This window comes from Vicia villosa, linkage group LG7 (genome assembly GCF_029867415.1).
Source record: "Vicia villosa cultivar HV-30 ecotype Madison, WI linkage group LG7, Vvil1.0, whole genome shotgun sequence".
NCBI classification, from domain to species: domain Eukaryota; kingdom Viridiplantae; phylum Streptophyta; class Magnoliopsida; order Fabales; family Fabaceae; genus Vicia; species Vicia villosa.
Genome location: NC_081186.1, coordinates 45340950 through 45351729, shown reverse-complemented (window position 1 = coordinate 45351729; position 10780 = coordinate 45340950). Strand labels below are relative to the sequence as shown.

The 10780-nt window shown below is 33.1% G+C and overlaps 1 protein-coding gene and 1 pseudogene across 1 annotated transcript; both read left to right on the top strand.

The window, feature by feature from the left end:
- The first annotated feature begins 1342 nt into the window (after positions 1–1342).
- LOC131618969 (GDSL esterase/lipase At1g54790-like) lies at positions 1343–2423 on the top strand (annotated as a pseudogene).
- Positions 2424–5400: 2977 nt separating this feature from the next.
- LOC131617170 (IAA-amino acid hydrolase ILR1-like 7) lies at positions 5401–7465 on the top strand. Its single transcript, XM_058888519.1, has 5 exons — positions 5401–5808; positions 6152–6277; positions 6358–6666; positions 6759–6887; positions 7017–7465. Exons 1-5 carry the CDS (start codon positions 5440–5442, stop codon positions 7377–7379), a joined length of 1296 nt encoding a protein of 431 aa, XP_058744502.1. The 5' UTR covers positions 5401–5439; the 3' UTR covers positions 7380–7465.
- The last annotated feature ends 3315 nt before the right edge of the window (positions 7466–10780 follow it).

Here is a 10780-nt window from a genome sequence, read left to right as displayed (position 1 = left end):
AGTATCTTATTGGAAATGGCACATTTACAGGTTATCAATTTGACTATGTATTTGATTGGACTATATTGAAGTATCAACAAGTCAGATCCAGCTCTAGAACACGGGTGAGTACTTCTTATAAATAGTTTTCATCTTCATCTATAAATGAACATACAAAATTGTTTATTAAGTGTAACAAAATGAAAAACTAATATTGTGTAATACAATTAACAATGATATAATTATTAATAGCATCTTTGAATTTAATAACGATGACTCTACATGCATATGCTGAGAAGGAAAAATGTTAGGAGTTGGTGGCCTCATTCTTGATGTTGAATTCTCTCTAGAGACCGCAACATGCATCAAATTCATTAGTAACAAATAATTGTGTGTAAATGTGTGTATAACATAAATATACCTAATCAATAGAAAAGTATATGGTTCTACCTTTGTTATTCAAAAATAAAAACTAATCAAGAGTAAAATGGTAGAGATGGTCTAATTTTCAAAGGGATAAATAATAGTTCATGAAGAGTGAGTGTGATGCAAAGAAAACAACACAAGTGTGAGAAATATATATTGAAATTGAAAATGAATGTGTATTCCTTATTTTTTTCATTTCTTTTTGTTTTTCCAGAGAAGTACTACCTGTAGTACTGCTACCTAAACATGCTTTTATTGTGATCCAAAAGATTTTTTATAGCAAACTAAAATGTGATTAAAAAAAAATTCATAACAAGAATCATTTGCAAAATATATAGGAAGACTTTGTCAACATTAGTTAATTCTTATTGCTTATTAGACTTGTGTTCTTAGAACTTATATCAAGCATGTGACTGAGCACTTGGTAGGTAATCTTTAAAGAATTTTTTTGCATAATATGTGGACTAGAAACTTCAGCCTTTCTTTTTCACCAATAATAGTTATACTTTTGATTGTCTTTCTCTAATCTCAATTTGTTCAAGTTTCACACGTTATGGTCCCTTGTCCTATAGATTTTATAAGAAATAAAAAAACCGTTGTCCTGTTGTGTTTTTTTGCAGTTGTCCTGTTGTATTTTTGTCTGGTGGCTGTTGTCCTGTTGAGTATTTATAGGACAAACTTTGGTCTTGGTCTGTTGGGCTGAATGTAGATTGGGAACACAATTTTTATTTCTATAAGCTTTCTTAGTTTGTACTACCTCATTAGAAATGATATAGGAGCTATATCTATTATGCAACATCAAAATCCGACATGATATGAAATTTATTAACCAAGATTTTTTATGAGTAAATAAATTGTCATGTGATTGTGTTCTGATGGTATTAACTTTGAATCATTGGTTAGCCATTTAATTTATGTGAGTTTGGTGCTTGGCAGCTACACCAGTTAACAAAGACCTGTAGTTGCTGCTTTCTACAAAGGGTGCCAAAATTCCAAGGTATGTACCGAGTTGGATTCTCACACCGGAACCAGTGACAAGGTTCTAGCAGAGTTTATTACCGATCTAGGTCACTCATTGGAGTCTGATGAAGAATTTGATTCAAAATTGAAAGAAAACAATTTTTAGAAAATACTTTTAGAAAATTCAATGTGTTTCTATGCAAATTATGTTATTTTTGTTTAGTTGTGTTGCAATGGATGCGGTGAACTTGCCATTTTTAAATGCCTATTTGGATTCGGTTGGTTTACCAAATTTCCATTAAGGATGCAACTTTGCAGCAGCAGGTTCGACTATCCTTCCATCAAATGCAGCATCGATCAGTCCTTTCGGCTTTGGCGTTCAAATATCTCAGTTCCAGCTATTCAAAGCCCGAGTTCTTGATTTTCTTGCAGGTACATTACTTCAGTCTCAAAACCAAGTTTGTATGTTATCTGATCAATTTATGCCTAATGAAAATCATCACAATAATGTTTCAGGCAAGAAATTTCATAAATATGTCCCGGCCGAAGATTACTTGTAGAAGGGGTTATACATGTTTGACATAGGCCAGAACGATATTGGCAGTCCGTTTAATTCAAAAGATTTGGACCAATTACTTTATTTAATTCCAACAATTCTACTTGAATTCGAAAATGGAATATAGGTTGGTGACAACACTATGTTTAACAAAATAACTATGGCATTGTTACATTCTTGAATTCCTTAGTAGAAAAAAAGTTTTGTTGAAATTAACCTTCACTCTCTTATTTGTGATTATTTGTGATAGAGACTGTATGACAGCGGGGCTAGGAATTTTTGGATACATAACGGGTCCGCTAGGATGCTTGGCTCAGTATGTTGCCACATTTGGCATTGATCCGTCAAAGCTCGATGAATAAAGATGTCTTTGTGCACACAATCCAACTGCGAAAGCCAATCTACAACTGCAAGATTTTTGTACTAAATTGTAGGGCCAAAATATCTAGATGTAAATGTTACATATGTTGAAAAATATTATGACTTAGTACATGAAATATGATTTTTTATGTATATGATTTTATAGTATTTGAAATATTATGACTTCTTAGCACATGAAATGTGAAGAAATGTGATAACTAAAATAGGTTGTAATGTAGCATGTGAAATATGGTGTAAATGGATATAGGGTGTAATGTAGCATATGAAATAGGATATTTACACCCGATTTTTACTAAAATAAGGTGTAAATAAGAACGTATTTACACCCGATTTTTATTAAAATAGGTGTAACATTGAACATATTTACACCCAATTTTTATTAAAATAGGGTGTAACTAAGAACTTATTTACACCTGGTTTTTAATAAAATAGGGTGTAACGTAGAACGTATTTACACCCGATTTTTATTAAAAAGGGTGTAACATATAATGTATTTACACCCGTTTTTTAATTAACAAGGGTGTAAAATAGCATGTATTTACACCTGTTTTTAAACGGGTGTAAATTTGTTAGACATTTCTCACCTAGTGAACATACACCCATTTTTTATTTAAAAAAACGGATATAAATTTAATAAAAACGGATGTAAATTACCCGTTTTGTATTAGTGAAGTATTGCAAATTTGCAATCCAAGAAAGATTAGTGTTCGGTTAAAACATAGAGGGTTATATAATAATATTTAAATAACCCTAATATGAATATAATTTTGACTTTTTATAAATATAGTTTTTTAAAGCTTGTAACAAAATTCTCAATGACAACGAAGTTTACTATTTAAAATCCAATTTGTTTCACGTGTTAATTGTATCAGATGAGGACAGGATTATCCTTATTGTCACGTGTCTAAGAAATAGCCATATTATAAATATGGCTACATTTGAGTGAAATGTCTATTTGTAGGTCAAATGTCATTTTAAAATTGAATCACTTATGTATTGGTGTTTTATGACTTTTCTCATCAAAATAATGCAATTTCATTAAGTGGTTATTTATCACATCAAAATTATTAATGACAAATATTTTTGTATCTTTTATTGTAAATATTGATGATAAATATTCATCTCATAACTATTTATGTATATTTCACATTAATAAATGTTTGTTATGTGATATATATATATATATATATATATAATTTTGTTCAGTAATAAAAAATAGTTGATGACATAGTGGAACTAAAGTTTGGATGCGGTGGAGCATACTTCTGATGTGATACATCAGGATAGATTTGCAAGGTTAACAATTAAACGTTTAAGTTAGTCAGGAAATGAGCAATTAGAGTGTGAGAGTCAAAAGAATACTTGAATTTTGGGCATGCAGAGCTTTATATGTGAAGCGGTTTAAAACTACTTCCGCTTAATTAGACGTTTCGTGTGGATCACCATAGGATCATATCTGATTAGAGGCCGGATCTCCGTACTTGAGTGAGGTCGTAAATGTTCCTTGCACTTTTCCTCGGAGTGCTTGATGTTGGGCAATGATGTGTGAGCGTTGTGAGCGATCAAGATAAGTTTCCCTACAAGCCCGTATTCCTGCTTGTTGGAACTAGGATTTCGTTGTGTGGGTTCCTAGTTCGGCCTTCGACTAGAAGGCTTGAAGATGTTTTCGACAGAGGCAGTCAGGAGATTTAGGTGTAGTTGTCAACATGGGTAGCAGTTTGCAGCAGATCAAGAACTGAAGACACATGAAAGCAAAGTAGAGATCAGAGGTACACGTAATAGTATACGCGTCGAACACTAGAGAAGTAACTGTTATTTGTGGTTGTTAATGTATATAGTATATAAGTTGATTTCATTCATGTAATAAAGTTCACAAATTTTACCTGTATCTTATATAGAACTCGAGTATCCAAGTTACACAGAGAAAAAAGTTTGTGAGGAAACATGTACAAATTTGCGCCATTTTCTAACTTCTTAATCAAAGCATTTCATTTTACTTTTATTGTATTATTTGTTTACTTTATTTCTTTAAACGATTCTGCATTGTTCTAAATTCTGCATTGTTCTAATTGTAATTTTTATCCAATTTCTCCATATTGAAACACCAAATACCCAAGAACAAACACGTTTCATCAAACTGATTAGCATAAATTATTCTTAAATTTTTTTTTAAGTTTAATCCCTGAAATAAACTAAAATTTATGATTTAATTTACTAAAAACACGGGTAAACACAAGCGTTGTAATCCATTTTCAATTTCAATTATGATTTTTAGTTTATAATTGAACAAAAAATTATGTTAAAAACATTTTTTTAAGTAAACACAAGCGTTGTAATCCATTTTCAATTTCAATTATGATTTTTAGTTTATAATTGAACTATTATAATTGAACTAAAAATTATGTTAAAAACATTTTTTTAATTAAAAAAAAGAATAATTTGTAGAATTTCTAACTTGTGTAAATGAGTTGCGTAGAAATATCCAAATTTATAGACACAAGTTCAACTCTCCAACATTTTATTTATTATTTTTAAATGGGTGAAAATCAAATTATTAAACTATTAAAAAGAAACCAAAAAGTATTAATGTACAGGATAAACGCATGTTATCCACCATATGTCAAAGATTAAAGAAAAATAATTCTTTAGAATTGATCTTTTGGTGAAGACTTGGATGAAGAGATAGTGCTTCTCTTGAATTTTGTTAAATATAAATAATTTTTGTGTTAGATCAATCAATATATAAAATTTTGTTGTGCTAATTTTAAATGAGCTCCGCTAAGAAACAGTAAGATTGATTTCCATAAATTATTTTGTCCAAAGCCAAACTTTACAAAAAAAAAAAAAAAATCAAAGAGAAATGAAAATCTAGTAAGTACTGAACCACATATATCTATGGTTCCCACAGTGTATCTATAATTTGGTGACACTACTAAATCACAGACAAATAATACAACTTTTTGATGTACCATCAAAATTTTTAGACCAATAATAAAAAAGTATATAGTAGTACGATATTCTAAGCATCACACATAAAAAGTATGTCTAATCATCAAATACTTCATTATAAATATATAGTCTCATCAAATTTAATATATACTTACAAATCACTTTTTCAGTCACTACCACTTCACCACATGATGGACCTAAACAACCATCATCTAAGACTTGTTCTCTTACTCATCTTCTTGTTCTTCTTCAATCCCATATGTTTATCTATCAATTTTCAAACTAACCAAACTGCTTCACTGAAAAATCAGATTCTTGAGATTGCTAACAATCCCAAGACAGTGAAATGGATTAAGAAAATCAGAAGAGAAATTCATGAATATCCTGAACTTGCTTATGAAGAGTTCAAGACAAGTTCTTTAATAAGGCGTGAGCTTGATGATTTAGGTGTTGGTTATGAATGGCCAGTGGCTAAAACAGGTGTTGTTGCTAAAATTGGTTCTGGATTTCCTCCTTTTGTTGCTCTTAGAGCTGACATGGATGCTTTGCCTATTCAGGTAAATATAACCTATTTTGTAAAAACATCATTTTCTGGGGTTTCTATTAAGGGTTTGTTTTGTTTTGTTATGTACATTACTTTATTTTCTTTGTTTCAATTATAGATCATTCATGCATGTTTGAAATCATGGTGAGTTGGATGAAATCATGGTTGTCACTGTCAGTGAAAACATGCAAGGACATAATGGACATTTGTATGTTTGCATGTTTGTTTTTGTTTGATAATAAAATAGGAAACCAAAGAAGCTTCCTACTTTATAACTAGTAAGTATGAGCATGACATTTGTACTGGTGATTTAATCTCTAAGGACTAATTTTCCAGTAATTGTTAATTCCCAATAGGAACTTGTAGATTGGGATCATAAGAGTAAAATAGATGGAAAAATGCACGCATGTGCTCACGATGCGCATTCTGCGATGCTTCTTGGTGCTGCGAAGATACTGCAAGAAATGAAAGACAAGTTAAAGGTAAAGATGGATTGAAAAAAATGTTAAATGAGCTTTATAGGAAATCTTCCATTGAAAACTAATTAGTCCTTATTATGCAGGTTACTGTTGTTCTTATATTTCAACCAGCGGAAGAAAGAGGCGTAGGTGCGAGAGATATGATCCAAGAAAATGTGCTTGAAGATGTAGAGGCAATTTTTGGATTGCATTTAGCGACACAGTATCCCTTAGGTGTTGTTGCATCGAGACCTGGAGATTTTTTAGCCGGATGTGGAAGCTTCAAAGCAAAGATCAAGGGAGATTTAGCAGGAATTCCATATCGTTGTTTGGATCCTGTTTTGGCTGCCTCAGCATCTGTGATTAGCTTGCAAAACATTGTTTCGAGGGAAGTGGACCCTTTAGATTCGCAGGTCTATTTGAACACTCAATTTCAATATAATAAAAACTTTCAACACCGTACTTTCACACATAAATTCCTATGATTGATTGATTCTATTGGCAGGTGGTTTCCGTGGCAATGATTCGTGCAGTGTCTGGTTATGAACTCATTCCTGATTCTGTTACATTTGGAGGTACTTATAGAGCTTTCGGCATAAAGAGCTTCAATGCTCTAAGGCAAAGGATAGAAGAGGTAATTGTCGTGTTTGGTTTGGTTTTATCTATGTAGCACAGACACTTCATACTTAAGTCGTCTGTAGTGTCCTTTACGTGTCAGTGCCTGACACGACCGTGATACATTAGTCGTTGTTTCATTGTGCAGGTTATCAAAGGGCAAGTAAGAGTACATAGGTGCTCAGCAGAAGTTGACTTCTTTGGTAGAGAACATCCAACAATTCCTCCAACAACAAACGATGAGAGAATCTACCAACTAGCAAAACAAGCCTCAAGTATGATTGTTGGAGAAGAGAACATTAAACTAGCACAAACTTTCACCGCAAGTGAAGATTTTGCATTTTTCATAGAAAAAGTGCCTGGCTCATTATTCCTTTTAGGGTGTGGATCCAAATATTCTGCTCATAGTTCTCATTTTTTCATTGATGAAGATGTTCTTCCCATTGGTGCTGCATTACATGCAGCATTTGCTCTTTCATATCATTCACATTCAACAATTTCACATCTTTAATGACACTTAATCTACCACTTACATGTGAAAATTTAGTCATATGAGATGTTAGTGAAGAAATAAAAATTTAACTTCCTTAGATGAAATTGAATCCATGCAATCACTAAATTCATGCAAGCTTTCATGGTTTAGTAAAAATATATATATATATATATATATATATATATATATATATATATATATATATATATATATATATATATATAAAATTTAATTTTTGTTTTTTAATTTAAAGTATCAAATTTAAATTTAAATCGCCCAATCTTGATGGAACGGTCACCAATACTCTTAAAATGTGAATGTAAATGTGAATGTGTAGTTTACTAAAGGGAGGGGAACGTGATCCTCATTATATATAGATATTGTAGAATGTAAAACAATAATAAATGGTGCTAGTGTTTGAATAGTTCATGTTGAATATGACCCATATTGTTGAGATAATTATGGGTTGTTGAGATAACTATGAGTTGTTATAACTCATACTGTTAAGATAATATAGGTTGTTGAGAGAATAACTCATATTGTTGAGATGATTATGGATAGATATAATTGTTTGTGGAGGGAAACTAGGGATTGAGGTTTTAGATAAACAAAAACCTCGTATTATATTTATGGTTTAACATTGTAATCTATATGTGATTTACAAGACATAAATAAAGGGAACTATAGCTACTCTATAGTCGCAGACGTAGGTAATTTGGCCAAACTACGTGAACAAAGTTATTGCTTGTTTCTCTTTACTCTGATATGTATTCGCGTTACTGTTCTAACAATTGGTATCAGATGACGCTTAATCCTGGAAGTGTGAATTTCAAAGTGACTCGGTTCGACGGAACGGGAAATTTTGGTTTATGTCAAACGAGGGTTGAGGATTTGTTGGTTCAACAAGGTTTACAGAAGGCGCTTCGTGATGAGAAACCGAGGGACATCGCTTCAGTTGACTGAAATGAGATGAACGAGAAAACCACAGGTTTGATAAGACTTTGTGTTTCTAATGACGTGTTGAATCATATCCTAGATCTCACAACTCTCAAGGATGTTTGGAATAAATTGGAAAATTAGTACATGTCCAAGACGCTTATGAAAAAATAGTCCACGAAGCAGTGTCTCTATAGCCTGAATATACAGAAAAGAGGTGATTTGCAGGCTCATGTCAACACTTTCAATAATATCCCCGTTGATTTGACAAGACTTAGTGTGAAGGTTGATGATGAGGACAAAGCCATTATTTTGTTGTGGTCTTTACCAATCTCTTATGATCACTTGGTGACCACTCTCACATACGGGAAGGAAACAATCACGTTGGATTCTATTTCTTCTACTTTTTTGAAACACGTACAACGTTGCCCAAGTGTAGAGGACGGTGCGGGAAGTTCAGGTGAATGCTTGTTTGTGAAGGGAGGTCAAGAACGTGGAAAAGGCAATGGTAAGGCAGTGAGTTCTGGAAAGAAAAATAGGTCCAAGTCCAAGGATAGAAAAATAGAATAATGTTATGGTTGCATGCAAATTGGCAATTGAAACAGGGACTGTTCAAACATGTCAGGTAACAATAGTTCAACAAATGTAGTTGAGACTGATGATTCTTGTAGTGAAAAGGATTTGCTTTGAATTTCATCTACAAAGTGCACTGATGCATGAATTCTTGATTTTGCATGCTCCAACCATATGACGTCGCACTGTGAGTGGTTCAAATCTTTTAAATCATGTGATTTTGGTTTTGTCTATTTAGGTGATGATAAAACTTGTACCATCACTGGAAAGGGGCAAGTAAAAATTGTTTTGGATGATGGTGGTGTGCGCATGTTGAGTGAGGAAGAATTTGATTTCTTTGGGTACTGTTCAAGAGAATGGTTATCCATTCCGGTCAAATGGAGATAGAGACACCATGAAGGTTAGTAAGGGTGCAATAGTAGTGATGACGACAAGGAGGACTGCAGGCAACATATATAAGTTGTTAGGGGCATATTTATCGATGATGTAACATCTGTTGAAAGTGATAATGTTGCAACCAAACTGTGGCACATGCGTTTGGGTAATCTCAGTGAAAGTGAGATGATGAAACAACATAAAAGGAATTTGTTGAAGGTTGTTTGCATTTGCACAATTAGATCGTGCAAGTATTGTATTCTTGGGAAATAAAGTAGAGTTCATTTTAAGACTGGACAACATAAGTCCAAGGGAATCATATACTATGTCCATTGTGATGTTTGGGGCCTACAAAAGAGCCCTCGGTTGGAGGTTCCAGGTAGTTTGTGACATTCACTGATTATTTTTCTCGTAAGGTTTGGGTTTATTTTATGAAATACAAATCTGAGATCTTTGCCAAGTTCAAACCGTGAAAGACGGAGGTTGAGAACCAAACAAAGAGAAAAATAAAGTATTTGTTGTCTTATAATATAATTGAATACACTGACAAGAATTTCATGCATTTTGTGAGAAAAATGAAATTCAAAGACACTTTTCTGTGAGGAAGACCCCACAACAGAATGGTGATGCAGAAAGGATGAACACGACTTTTACGGAGAAGGCAAGGTGCCTTCGGTTGAATGTTGGTCTTTCAAAAGGTTTCTGGGCAGAAGCACTTAATATGGCATGCTATCTAGTCAACAAATCACCAAGGGCTTCATTGGATGGAAAAGTTGCATAGGAGGCGTGGACAGGTATCCCCATTGATTTGAATACTTTGATAATTTTTGTAAATACAACATATGGCAATATTTCCAATAAAGATCGGTCTAAACATGACCCCAAGTCAAAAAAATGGATCTTTATTGGCTAAAATAAAGGTGTGAAGGGGTACAAGTTGCAGGATCTGATTAAGAGGAAGGTGGTTGTCAGCAGAGATGTTGTATTTGATGAGTAGTCGGTGTTTAAACATTCAAATGTCACAGTTGTTCCAGATACTGAAGTAGAAAGTTCTAGTTATGACAAGATTCATGCGGACATTTAGGAGCCACTCGTGAGTACAAGGATGATTATAGCCCAACAACCGGATGAACCAGAATCAGATTTAAGTGGAATGTAAGATTTAGTAGAAGTGCAAGACTATACACTTGTATGTGATAGGGAGCTCTATCGTATTACACCTCCAGTGAGATATGGGTTTGATAACTTTGCAACATATGCTCTTCTTACCAGTTCAAGAGAGCCTTCTACTTTTCGAGAGGATATGGCTAGCCAGGAGAAAGATAAGTGGATGGGTTTTATGATGGAGGTGATGAAGTCCTTGAAAAATATTGAGATATGCGATCTTGTTCAGCTTCCACGGAAAAAGAGAGTTATTAGTTGCAAGTGGGTGTACAAGAAAAAGCCAGTAGTAATAGAAAAAGATGGGGGAAAGTTCAAGACCACCTAGTTGCAAAGGGATATTTACAGCAGAAGGGGATTAATTATTATGAGAT

What these genes read in the sequence shown, in the direction of transcription:
- LOC131617170 (XM_058888519.1), top strand. Translation starts at nt 5,440, where the DNA reads ATGATGGACCTAAACAACCATCATCTAAGACTTGTTCTCTTACTCATC. An exon ending in AAATGAAAGACAAGTTAAAG is followed by an intron (nt 6,278 to 6,357) that starts GTAAAGATGGAT and finishes CTTATTATGCAG; the next exon opens with GTTACTGTTGTTCTTATATT. An exon ending in TGGACCCTTTAGATTCGCAG is followed by an intron (nt 6,667 to 6,758) that starts GTCTATTTGAAC and finishes TTCTATTGGCAG; the next exon opens with GTGGTTTCCGTGGCAATGAT.